The following is a 13,447-nucleotide window of genomic DNA, read 5'->3' on the forward strand; positions in this document are numbered from 1 at the left end:
GAGCAGTGTTAACGGTTTGCTTCCTCTTTGAATACGTTTACCCAGCTGCTCGGGCCATTGTAAAGGACCAGCCCCTGGTTTTCCACAGTAAAGTCACGTCGTCTGGATACACAGCTGCCCCGCGGTGAGTTGTCCGCCCCGGAGGAGGACACGTGGGGCCTCCCGGTGCAGGTGGGGACAGGGACAGACGCGGGGACCCCAGCACATCGCAGTTGCGGAAGTGGCATCAGCTGCAGCAGCAAGCATTTATTGAGTGCCTGCTGTGTACCAGCCTCGGATCGGCCTCTGGTCCTTGACCCTGACAGTGACGGTGCCAGTCTAGTGAGGTGAGGGAGTGGGAGCTGGAGGGGTACGCAGCGCCGGAGGCCCGGCTGCACTGCCCTCCTGGGGGCAGAGCCGTGCTGGACACCGAGCATTACAATGTGGTGTATTTGAAAGAAGCAACGTCTTTGAAAGGAGTGAGCCGCTCTGCCTGAGCTGGGTCAGGGGAGGTCGGAGGTGGGGGAGGGGGAACAGCAGGACACTGGAGAAGTTTCGGGTGCCCCAGAGCCTCCGAGTTCCCTGGTTCTTTAGGAACCCCGCGTTTCTCAGAGGCAGAGTTGGCTTTTCTGTTTAAAATGCAGACACACCGCCACCCTTCTGCCAAATCTTGATCCTTCATCTGTTTTTAGCACAGCGACCAAAACAGCCTTCTTAGCCCGGAGCCCCAGGGGCCGCCCACTCCGAAACAGTCGGGGTCTCTGGGAGGCTCGCCAGGGTCCTGCCCCCACCGTCTCCACAGACCTCATCCTTGCACGCCCCCTGGCCCGGGCCTCCTGCCCCGGGGCTCTGCACGGCGCCTCCCTCCCTGCGTGTGGGAGAGGCTGCTGCTGGGGTCCAGGCCGCCGAGCCTGGCCGCTCTTTATACGATGTTACATCCCCTGCCCTCCTTGGTATCCCGTTCTGTAAACGTCTGGGCCTGGGGCAGCACCTGCCACCCCAGACCCATCGTAAGCACCCCTGCTCCCCGCCCGCACACACAGGGGGAGATGGATGGATCAGCGGGTCGGCGGATTCTGGGCTCACGCGCAGTAAATCGCGCCCTAGTCCAAGCCCTGCAACGGGGCAGTGGTGGGCTGCCGGTTGTCTCCTGTGGCCTCCAGGGGCCGCTGCGAGTGTGGGGCCGGGGGCGGGAGGAGGCCAGGCCACCCACAGCGCTGAGCACCAGCGGGCAGAGGTCCCAGGTGGTATTACCCGGTTTTCAGTGGGGTCTCGGGATGAGGACATGCAGCATGCAAGTCCCTGAGCCGCGTGAGGACAGGTGGGGAGGCGGTGAAGCCGACCTCGACCTTGACCGCCGACCTTGACTGCGCCTCCTCCCTGCCTGGGGTGCTTCCAGCCGGCCATTCAGGTCTCTGGGTGGGACATGCTGCTCCTCCTCTTGGTGGGTCCCCGCCCCGTCCGCCAGCCCCCGGGGAACTTGCAGGTCTGGCCCAGGCTTCCCCCTCCACCGCCTTGCTCCGGGGGCTCTGGATGGAAGCTGAGCATGTTGCCCTGCGAGCCTGACTGCGGAGGGATTGTCTTCGTTTTCTCTAGGGAGCCGCTCTTTGTAGGTACACAGGACAGTCCGTCCGGAATTTCAGCACCCAAACACGGCTTATGCTCCCAGTCGCGGAACAGCCAGTGTAGGAGTAGAACTGGAGGACTGCCGGCTCAAATTAGTCAAATATTCAGTTTATTACTAACATGGGACATGGGGAGCACTTATGTGTTTATGTTTTCACTGCGCAACAGAGGTCTGTCAAGCTCAGAACGTCTGATCTTTAGGAGTGACGTAGAGCCCTTCTTTCCACAGTGTGGCTATGTTTTCACCAAAGACCAATGTCCAGAATGATGGTAAAAGACCTTCAAAATGCAAGAACAGTTCCCGATGGTATGTAACCTAATTTGTGCAGTCCAAGTAAATGTGAACTAATTTGGAGAATCTCTTTAAATACCTTAATTGAATTTTTTCGCACAGGTATAAGACCCTGTGACTGTATATGCGTGTGTGTGCACATATATGAATGTGGGCATGTTATTTATGTATGCACATGTACTTTTAGTCAAGTTTGATTCATGTCACTCATTTTTCAGACATGCTGCTATTTTTATCACCTTAACTGTTTAGGAATATTAATTTCTGTTTAAAATTTGGTTTTAGGAAATCTGTAGCTAGGAGTTCCCATCATAGCGCAGCGGAAATGAATCCAACTAGGAACCATGAGGTTGCGGGTTCCACCCCTGGCCTCACTCAGTGGGTTAAGGATCCGGGGTTACCGTGAGCTGTGGTGTAGGTCGCAGACAAGGCTCAGAACTGGCCTGGCTGTGGCTGTGGCGTAGGCCTGTGGCAACAGCTCCAGTTAGACTCCTAGCCTGGACACCTGCATATTCCACAGGTGCGGCCCTAAAAAGACCAAAAAAAAAAAGACACACACACACACAAAGAGCAAGTCTGTAGCTACTGATTATTCTTGAAAGCTTCTTAGTTGCGGTGCTCGGGGATCTGTGACGGCTGGTGGATTCAGAAGTGCCTCCCTTCACCCGCGGCCCTCGGCCTTGGGCGGGCCTTCTGGCCCTGGCTGTGCCCCTGTCCCTTTGTGCCTGGGGCCTGGGGCTGTGGACGAGTCTGGCAGGTTCCCAGGCCCCACTTCTCGAGAGGAAGGTGTCTGGGGGACCTCCAGGGCCCTTCCCATTCCACTCTTTCAGGTCACATCATCTAAACAGAGGTCACGGGCCACAGCCTTTAAACTGTCCTTCGCCCCAGGGCACATCGCGTCTGCACCTGGACAGTGCTGGGCTCACACAGCGCCACCTACGCCCGCAGGTGCACGTTTAGCGCTGTTGTCCTTACATGTCTCCCTGCGGCTCTGGCTGCCCTCACGCCCTGTGCGACACTCAGCTCTCGGGTCCAGAGCCAGATGCAGCCCACGCTGCTCTGAGCTCTCATTTTCTGCGGATTGTCTCTCGGGAGCCCAGCTCGCCAGACCCAGTGGCTTTCTAGAGACTGAGCTGGGGTCGGAAGCAAAGGAAAGCCTTGTTCTCAGGGATGGCCGGCTCGGCTGAGGGGGACCGGCTGTCCTAGGGACCGCGCGCGGGGGGCAGGGGCTGTGGGGAGGAGCCGCCAGCTCTGCTCTGGGCCTTGGGCTGCATCCTGAGTGGAGGTGTGGTGCCCACGGCCGCAGCGCTGGCGCCAGTCCCTCGGTCGTGACAGGTGCCAGGCCTCTGCGCGTGGCCCCTGTGGCCTCGGAACCGGACTGAGCCCAAAAGAAGAGGTGAGACTTTGCACCTGGCTTCCATCCTTTTCTCCCGGGACCCCAGGGGGCTTTGGCAGTGACGAGTGGACCCCGTCTGTGTCCTGGGTTTGTCGTTGGGCCATGGGCTGCTCTGCAGGGAGGCGCGGTGTGAACAGATGTGTGCGGGTTGTCACTGAGTCGCCTCCCGTTTCCGGGGCAGGGTACTCTCGGGTGGTAGGTACTCTCGGATGGCAGCGAGGCTCCCTTTTAGTTCTCTGCCTTCCGGTCTAGTTGGTGTTCGGGGCTGCGCCGGCCTCGCCGCGGCAGCAGTGACCCCATTGACCCGCCGTCGCAGTCTTCTTGCCGCCTCCCTTGCGCCGCCTGCCGCTCGCCACCCTTCTCGGGTTTCTCTGACCCTCTGCCGCCTCTGCTCCGCGGCCGGTAGTCGATGTCCAGCTCGCGCCAACTCGCGGCGTGAGTTCTGGGCCGCGAGGAGGGCCGTGGCCTCGCCCCCCCCCCCGGGGGGGGGCTGTGACCCCCACGCTGCAGCTGAGGGGAGGAGGTTCCCGAACCAGGGCTGCCCTTTCGGGGGGCCCTGCTGGCGGGTCCTGCGCCACCCTCCCCTTCACTTGCTTTAGAACCGGGGAATGCGATGGTTTTCATGGCAAATGTGGGCCGTTTGTAGATGATTTAACTAATCAGTGCTATGATAAGCCTCCCAAAGCGTATGAAACTGGAAAATAAAATGTTTTCTTTCCTGTGAACCCTCCCCCCGCCCAAATCGTCACAGTATTCACGTTGGTTCGTATTAAATGGGAGAAATTCTTGATATTTTGTACCTAAACATGTATGCACTTTTGGCACGAGGGAGTGTAAGTACATTCAAGAGTTATTTCATGATTTTTTGAAACTGAGATATAGTTGGTTTACAAGACTCTATTAGTTTCAGGATTATAACAAAGTGATTGACCATTTTTTATAGAGTATACTCCACTTAAAGTTACCACAAAATGAAGGCGATGTTTCCCCGTGCCTACAACGTAGTCTTATTTGTAGTTTTTTATACCTATTTCGTACCTCGTAGTTTGTGTCTCTGAATCCACCCCCCGCCCCCGCGTCTCCCCGCTGGGTTTGTTTTCCACGTCTGTGAGTCTCGTTCTGCTTTGTTATGTACATTCTTTTGTGCCGTGGTCTAGATTCATATGCACGAGATCCTACAGTATTTGTCTTTCTCTGACTTATTTCACTAAGCACAATACCCTCTAGGTCCCTCCCGGCGGCAAATGGCAGCATTTCATTCTTCCGCATGGCTGGTATTCCGTTTGTGCGCTTGTGTTTGTGTGTTACAGCCACACGTTACTGTATTATCATAGCCTCTTTGTTGACGGACACGTGGGTTGCTTCCACATCTCGCTTCCATGTGAACAGTGCTTCTGTGAGCACTGGGTGCAGGTGTCTTTCCAAAGCACTGGTTTTGTTTCCTTCAGATGTGTGTCAGGGAGTGAAACTCCTGGGTCGTGGAGTCGTTCTGCTTTTAGCTGGTTGAGGAGCCCTGTCCTCTTGTTCACAGTGGCTGCATTTCCACCAGCAGTGTGGGCTTCCATTTTCTCCCCCCCAACATTCGTTTGTCATGTTTCTTTTTTTTCCTTAATGGCCCCACCCAAGCATAAGGAGGGTCCCAAGCCAGGGATTAAGTCCGAGCTGCAGCTGTGGTCTGTGCTACAGCTGCAGCAATGCTGGATCCTTTGGATCTTTGAACCCACTCTGCTGCGCCTCTGGGGGATCCTTAACCCACTGCACCACAGTGGGAACTCCTGTTTGTGCTCTCTTTGATGATAGCTGTTCTGACAGGTGTGAGGCGGTATCTCGTTGCAGTTCTGATTTGCGTTTCCCTGACAGTTCGTGATGTCGAGAATGTTTTCACGGGCCTGTTAGCCATCTGTATGTCTTCTTTGGAAAAATACCTGTTCAATTCTCTGCCATTTTAAAAATTGGATGGTTGCTTTTTTGATATTAAATCGTATGAGCTATTTACATGTTTCGGATATTCCCCTGTGGATATTACCCATGTTTTGGGTATTACCCTCTTATTTGCCATATCATTTGCAGGTATTTTCTCCCATTCCATAGGTGGTCTTTTCATTTTGTCGGTGATTTCCTTTGCTGTGCAAAAGCTTTTAAGTTTAACTAGATCCCATTAAATTTTTTTTGCTTTTATTTCTTTGGCCTTAGAAGAGAGATCTCAAAAAATATTGTCACATTTTATGTCAGTGCTCTGCCTATGTTTTCTTCTAGGAGTTTTGGGGGTTTTGGCTTGCATTTTAGGTGTTTAATCCATTTAGAGTATATTTTCCTGGATGGTGTGAGGAAGTGTTCTAATCTCATTCTTTTCCATGCAGCTGTCCAGTTTTCCCAGCACCGCTTATTGAAGATACTGTCTTTTCCTTGTTATATATTCCTGCCTCCTTTGTGGTAAATTAATTGGCCATAAATGTGTGGGTTTATTTCGGAGCTCTCTGTTGGGCTATGTCTGTTTTGGTGCTAGTACCATACTGTTTTGATTACTGTAGTTTGGTGGTATAGTCTAAAGTCGGAGTGGATACCTCCAGCTTTGTTCTTTTTTCTCAAGATAGCTTTGGCAGTTCTGGGTCTTTTGTGGTTCCATACACATTTTAGGATTATTTTTTCTAGTTCTGTGAGAAATTTCATTGGTATTTTGATGGGGAGCACTTTAAATTTGTAGATTACTTGGAGTAGTATGGTCAGTGTGACAATATTAATTCTTCCAACCCAAGAGCATGGGATATCTTTCCATTTCTTTGTGTCATTTTCAAATTCCTTCATTGTTGTCTTATAGTTTTCAGATTATAGGTCTTTCACCTCCTTGGTTAAGTTTATTCCTAGATATTTTATTCTTTTTGATATGATTGTAAATGGGTTACAGTATCTATCTATACATTTAATATATCTTCCTGGTGGTTCATTCTTGGTATATGGATTAGCAACAAAATTTTGTATTAGTTTTGTATCTTGCAACTTTACTGAATGCATTTATTAGTAGTTCCAGTGATGTTTTTGGTGGAGATATTAGCGTTGTCTATATATAGTATCATATCATCTGTAAAAAGTGACAGTTTTATTTCTTCCCTTTCAATTTGTGATGGCTTTTATTTCTTTTTCTTATCTGATTGTTGTGGCTAGGACTTCCAATACATGTTAAGTAGATCTTGCAAAAGTATGCCTTTTTGTTTTGTTCCTGGATTTTAGAGGAAAATCTTTCAGCTTGTCAACTTTGAGTATGATATTATCTGTGGGTTTATAAATGGCCTTTATTATGCTGAGATATGTTCCCTTTATACCAACTTTGATGAGAATTTATCATGAATGGATGTTGAATTTTGTCAAATGCTTTTTCTGCATCTATTGAGATGATAATGTGATTTTCACCCTTCCTTTTGTTAATGTGGTGTATCACGTCGTTTGATTTGTGAATACTGAACCATCCTTGTATCCCTGAAATAAATTCCATTTGGTCATGGTGTATGATCCTTTTTATAAGGTGTTGAATTCAATTTGCTAATTAATATTTTTTTGAGGATTTTTGCATTTATATTCATCAGTGATATTGGACTGTATGTATATATTTTGTAGTATATTTGTCTGGTTTGAGTATCAGGATAATGGTGGCATTTTAGATGAATTTGGGAATGTTTCTTCCTCTTCAAGTTTTTTCAGTAGTTTGAGGAGGATAGGTATTAGCTCTTCTTTGTATGTTGAGTATAATTCCTCCATGAAGCTCTTCAGTCCTGGACTTTGTTTGCTGGGAGTTTTATTTTACTTTATTATTATTTTTTAATAAATTCAGTTTCACTCCTGGTGGTTCATCTATTCAGATTATTTCTTCCTGTTTCAGTTTTTGAAGGTTGTATGTTTCCAGAAATTCATCCATTTCTTATAGGGTGTCCAGTTGTTGGCATGTAACTGTTCATAGTATTCTCTAATGATTTTTTTATATCTCTGTGGTGTTGATTGTTATTTTTCTGCTTTCATTTCTTTTTGTTTTTCTTTTTTTTTTACTTACTTATTTTTATTTATTTATTTATTTTTTTGTCTTTTTGCTATTTTTTTGGGCCGCTCCCGCGGCATATGGAGGTTCCCAGGCTAGGGGTCAAATCGGAGCTGTAGCCACCGGCCTACGCCAGAGCCACAGCAACGCAGGATCCGAGCTGCGTCTGCAACCTACACCACAGCTCACGGCAACGCCGGATCGTTAACCTACTGAGCAAGGGCAGGGACTGAACCCGCAACCTCATGGTTCCTAGTCGGATTCGGTAACCACTGTGCCACGACGGGAACTCCTGCTTTCATTTCTTATTTTGTTTATTTGGGTCCTCTCTTTTCTTCTTGATATGCCTGGCTAAAGGTTTGCCAGTTTTGTTTTATCTTTTCAAAAAAAAAAATCGCCTGTTTCATTAATCTTTTCTATTTTTTTCTATTTTATTTATTTCCTATCTTCTATTTTCCCAGTTTTTGCTGACTTTGGGCTTTGTTTATTCCTCTGTCTCTAATGTCTTCAGATGGAAGTTTAAATTTTTTATTTGAGATTTTTCTTGTCTCTTGAGGATGGCCTGTGTTGCTCTAAACTTCCCTCTTACACCTTATTTTGCTGCATCCCATAGACTTTTAAAAGTTGTGTTTCCATTTGGATTTGTCTTGAGGTGTTTTCTGATTTCCTTTTTGATTTTTTCATTGATCCATTTGTTTTTTAGTAGCCTGTTGTTTAATCTCCATGTTTGTGCCTTTCTCATTTTCCTTCTCATAATCGATTTCTAGTTTATAGTGTTGCGGTTAGAAAAAAATGCTTGATATAGTTTTTATCCTCTTAAATTTGTCAAGACTTGTTTTGTGGCCTAGCATGTGATCTACACTGAAGACTATTCACATGCATTTGTAAAGAATGTGTATTCTGCTGTTTTTGGATGGAATGTCCTATAGATATCTATTAAGTCCACTGGTCTGCTGTGTCATTTATGACCAGTGTTACTGTATTGATTTTCTGTCTGGATGATCTGTCCATTGATGTCAGTGGGGTGTTAAAGTCCCCTACTATTATTGTACCATTACCAATTTCTCCCTTTATGTCTGTTAATATTTGCTTTATATATTTAGGTGCTCTTGTATTTGGTTCATATATGTTAATGAGTATAATATCCTTTTGTATTGATCCCTTTATCATTATGTAATGCCTTTTTACTTTTTTAATAGCCTTTGTTTTATTTTATTTTATTTATTTACTTATTTTTTAGGGCTGCACCCATGGCATATGGAAGTTCCCATGCTAGGTGTTGAATTGGAGCTGCAGCTGCTGACCTGTGCCACAGCCACAGCAATGCCAGATCTGAGCTGCATCTGCCACCTACACCACAGCTCATGACAAGGCCAGATCCTTAACCTACTGAGCAAGGCCAGGGATCAAACCTGCAACCTCATGGATACTGGTGGGGTTCATTACTGCTGAGCCACAATGGGAACTCCCTTGATAGCCTTTGTTTTAAAGTCTGTTTTGTCTAATAAGAGTATTGCTACCCTTGCTTTCTTATCATTTCTATTTGCATGAATTATCTTTTTCCTTTTTCTTATTTTCAGTCTGTGTATGTCTTTAGCTCTGAAGTAAGTCTCTTTTAGGCAGCATGTAGATATTATTTCATGTTTTGAATGTAAGATTTACTATATATATGTGTGTCTGTATATATATATATATATATATATATATATATATATTCAAGTTTTGTGGAATAAAATTATATGTGTAAATATAACATCTACCTTATTTCTAGTTTATTAAACATCTACCTTATTTCTAGTTTATTATTTTATCTCTAGTCTCACTCTGAACATCTACCTTATTTCTAGTTTATTATTTTATTTCTAGTCTCACTCTGAACTATCTCAGTTGTTTTCTCTGATCTTCCCTAAAGCAAGGATTATCCTTTGGAGAGTCCTCTGCCAAGCAAGCTCAGCAGGCAGCTTGCTGTGTCCCACGACCAGGCCGCTGTGCACTGTGTTCAGTATTCAGGTATGCTAGTGAAGCTGGGGCCGTGCCTACTGCCTTTGTAAGGGCATCTGGTCTGCCCACTGTTCTGTTGTAAGTAGATTTTTAAAAATCTCGGGTACTTGAAGTTGTGTAACATTGTTTGGGTCAAGATTAAAATCAAAACTCCTTTCCCCTGGAGTGTCACCAGGATTAGCCCACAGCGTCCATGTGTGCCCTGCGAGCGCCTGCAGCACATGAGCCCTGGGCTTGGTTGGAAGCTCCTCCAGGTCTGTGTCCCCTGTGTGTGGCCGTCTCCTCTAGCAGCTCCGGTAGAGGCTTACTCACAGACCAGGAGGAGCTGCAAAGTCCCACCAGCTGGCTGCCACAGACCCAGTCGTCTGGTTGCCCAGTGGGTTGAGCCCTTCCTCCCACAGGTGGATCATGCCCCGGGGCTGGGTGCCCCTGGCCTGGGGCAGGCGCTCGGCCCAAGCGGCTCCTTTGCCTCCTCGTTGGGACTGTAGTGGTTTTCTTGGAAGAGTCTGAAGAAGTTAGGAGGCAGTTTCCATCCAGGTAGCTCCACTCTCTGAGCTCTTCTTTTTGGGGTAAGCATCTCTTTCCTAGTTTCTGGACACTTACAGGTGAGAATATGCTGTTGCCACTAATCCAGGGTCTGTCTGCGCACCTTCCGCCCCGCCCCCCGAGTGTAGACAACCATCTGCCCAATGTATTTTAAGTGGATTCCTAAAGGTTATTGTCTTTTACAACTTTTGCTGAATTCCTTTTGTTTTTCATATAATTCTAGCCAAATGTTTTTTGAGTAATTTCAGGAAATTAGAAACAGAGTGTTACTAGTGAGTATCTTTGTGATATTCACTATACTTGCTTACCGAGCATTTGATTATAAGATTATAAAGTTAGGGTCCTCAAGTTTGGATATTATGGGGAAGCCTATAATTTATGTCCACTTGGTTTAGGAGAATGTTTAAGTGCAATGGCTTAGCTGACTGCACCTCAAACACCTGTTCCTGGGAGTCAGGATGCTTCGGGCTTCAGAGCAGTGTCCTGGGTTTAGGGTTCAGATCCTGGTGCTGCCTGTTGACCTGTGTCCTGGGCACGTTTTCAGCTGCCAGCCCGCTGGCCCGTCTCTATGAAAGAAGTGTGGGGACGTGCACATGAGGGCCTGACAGGGTCTGGCACCTGCCGGGTCCCAGTGATCGGGATTTGAGGACGTGCTGGTCCCTGTTGCAGAGGTCCTCACTACCTGAGAGCTGAACGTTCTGCGTTTCACCTGTTGCAAGTGTGACTTCTGTGTGTTATGATTCATGAGGCGCGTCTCTTGTTTTTTCAAGCAGGAGATGGACAGCGGCTGGCCTGTGGCTTAGCCAACCACCTATCCCTGGTTTTCAGTGCTGACCTCACCGGGACACCTGCTGTTTTTTCAGGTAAAGTGTAGAATTGTAGTTAATATGGACTTATGGGTGGGTCATGTTACCAAACCAGGTCCTTTTGCTGGACAGACCCTGAGAGCAGGGTTTGCAGCAGAGAATGGGTCTGTAACGAGGCAGCCAAGAGAGGAGACGGGAGAGCAGATTCCAGATCCGCCTCCCCGGGGCACGGGGCTGGGACACTTACGGGATAAAGAAGCGGGCGGGGCTGAGGTGTGAGCAGAAGGGACTGGAGGAGGAAAGTGAGGCAGGCGTGGTGTGTGCAGGCGCCTCTGGGTTACGGCTGCTTCCCGGGGTGCATGGTCGAAATGAGGCGCTGGCGTGATCGGGGGTGGGGCACTCGGCCCTGTGGTCAGAAGGCTGCTCCTCGGACACGAGCACAGGCCCAGCTGGCGGTCGGGGTCCCTGCCCGTCCTGGCTGGCTCGAGCTCGGGCTACACACAGCTGATTCCGAGTTCCCGAAAGAGAGCTTAAGCCCCAGAGCTGTAGTGACCCCTGTGTCAGAGGCGTTATCTGCAGGTGGTTAAGGAGTCAAGAGATAATGAGGATGAGCTTTGGCGGTGAGGGCGGGCTACAAGCTGCCCCAACCTGTTGCTCTGTAGGACAAGCCCAGGGACTTGCGTTCGTCACCTGCCATGTTAGCCCTGTGGGTGTGGCTCCAGGATGGGTTTTGAATCCTCTGGGGCACCGTTTTGGTCTCATCATGCTCCTGACAGTAGTTGCCGAGGGCCACCCTTGCCCCCGTCAAAACAGAAGCAAGGCTTGAATTGGGCAGTGATGTGAGCACACTTGACAACCCGGATGCCTCGGAGCTCCCTGGACCAAAGGGAGCGAGTGTGAGTGAGAGACCCGAAGTGCTGGCGCACCGCGGCCAAAGGGCCCGGAATTCGGGGGGGAGGGACGCCGCATCTTACAGACCCAGGACTGAAGCACGTTTGGCAAGTTAGTAGGGTTTGTGCACAGGCATTTTTATGAACGTTGACGGGGCAAAGAATTTTTTCAAGCAAGTAGGTTTGAACGAGGGCAGTGATGTGGAAGTTGTGGCTCTTGGGGCCTCGTAACCGGTGCCCGTAGATGCGGTCCTCGACCTTGGGCTCTTGCCCCTCCTCCTGGGGCTCCTGGGGCTGCTTGCTTCGGGTCTTACTCCGTAGATAGTTCAGCACCATGTGTTTCCGTGAGAGAGAGCAGGACCGGGCGCTGGGCCCAGGGCCGCAGGAGCACACGAGGCGGCCCAGGGAAGTGGCCCTGTCCTTGCCGGGTTCCCAGTGTCTGCGGCTGCCGGGGACGGGGACGGGGACGGGGAGGAGCACCCTTCCCAAGGGCGGACAGGTCCCCGCCCCTCGCCCGGAAGCAGCATCTCTCTTCCTCATCCTACCCAGCCCGCGGCCAACAAGCTTCCAGAACATTCTGTGGCTCCTCCCAGCTCAGCACTGTGCTGTAAGGCCTGTCGCACACGCATACTGGGTGGCCGCACCCACCGACACCCATGGTGTTTATGTCCGTTGGGGCATTTCTCTGTGGGTGTTATTGTTGGAAGAAGGGCTTCTGCTAATTAAGAAAATGCAGTGGATCTTCCAACTCGCCTTTTTCAAAAAGGGCTCTATTTCTGTTCTGGGGAAGAGCGTCCTCATTACCCACCTCACCTGCGTGACGTCGCTTTACCTTACGCGTCCTGCTGGTTTATCATCACGTAATTCAACTTTGAGAACATGATGGGTCGCTCACCGCTAACCCAGAAGGCAGAGAAGTGGGTGTTTTTGTTTCTCTCGTGATCAAAGGCAACTAAGAAAAGCATGTTCTGGATCCTTCCGTGGTAGAGATATTAGATGCTAAACTAAAGTTCCCTCCTGGAGGACTCGGGGCCTCTGGAGCGCAAGCCGCTGGGGGAGCCCGCAGGTGTCAGTCTGTTTGATTGAGTCACGGTGTCTCTGCTTGCGCTTTGCTATGGGGCCGTGAGCTGCCCCACCACCCGTCCTCTCGGCCTGGCCTGGTCCCCGGGGGACACGCTGGATGGCACCTCACGTCCTGCCCAAGGTATGTCCCAGGGTCAGTCACTTCAGAAGGTGGCATTAGGATTTCATTAGGTATGCGAAATTGTATAAAGAGGAATTCTTAGAAAGGGATGAAATTCAGCTGAGAACTCTTGCTTCCGGTGTGTCTGAAGCTGCCGACTTGGCCCCCTTCCTGCGTGCCTTCCTCTAAGTGGGGGTCACAGCCGGGTCCCTCCCTCCCACCAGCAGCCCTGTCCCTCAAGCGGGAGCCCTGGCCCTGGTGAAAGAGAGGGCTCCGGGCCAGGGTTTCGGGTCCTGTTTGTTCTCTCTCTGATGCTCGTCACCCCACTGTCCGCACCCTGAGGGCATCAGTGTGGTTCCGGTTCATGTGCCACGTGGGCAGTGAGGAAAAGGGCCTGGCTGGAGACCCTCGTGGGCCCTGGGCTCAGCTGGACCGGCGGGTCTGCACGGGCCTCTGCGCCTCGGCCCTTCCTGTGTCCAGGGTGGTCCTGTGAGGTCCCGCTCTCGTCACTGGGAGTCGGGGTCTCTGCCCCGACACCGGGAAGTGGGGGGCAGGCTCGCTGTGGCATGCGCTCTGTGGGCCTTGGTTCCTTAGCCGCCATCCGGGTGTCCGGTGAAGGATGCGAGTGGCGGTGGGAGGAACAGGGGATGGAAGGAGGGGTCCCTACTATGCAGCGGGGACGGAAGGAAGCCCCGCCACCT

The 13,447-nt window shown here is 49.9% G+C and overlaps 1 protein-coding gene across 49 annotated transcripts in view; it reads left to right on the plus strand.

Annotated features, from left to right (window-relative positions):
- Positions 1-13,447, plus strand: part of WDR27 (WD repeat domain 27) — a 182,151-nt gene that overhangs the window by 38,584 nt on the left and 130,120 nt on the right. For 35 of the 49 annotated variants that reach the window (XR_014843064.1, XR_014843096.1, XR_014843005.1 and 32 more), the window contains 4 exons: positions 46-124; positions 1,835-1,912; positions 9,233-9,330; positions 10,641-10,730. The exons of 2 other annotated variants lie outside the window; for them this stretch is intronic. Coding sequence is in view for 34 of the 47 variants with exons in the window: in XM_085021138.1 (XP_084877264.1) it covers positions 46-124; positions 1,835-1,912; positions 9,233-9,330; positions 10,641-10,730 (345 nt within the window). In the remaining 13 variants the exon portion in view is untranslated. Of the gene's footprint in view, positions 1-45; positions 125-1,834; positions 1,913-9,232; positions 9,331-10,637; positions 10,731-13,447 lie in introns of all 49 variants that reach the window. 12 more of the 49 variants (XR_014843004.1, XM_085021132.1, XM_085021206.1 and 9 more) reach the window with 5 other exon arrangements.

This window comes from Sus scrofa, chromosome 1 (genome assembly GCF_054392235.1).
Source record: "Sus scrofa isolate SSC_HxYL_T2T_F1_AM1 chromosome 1, Sscrofa_HxYL_maternal_Yorkshire_Landrace_v2.0, whole genome shotgun sequence".
Classification (NCBI taxonomy): domain Eukaryota; kingdom Metazoa; phylum Chordata; class Mammalia; order Artiodactyla; family Suidae; genus Sus; species Sus scrofa.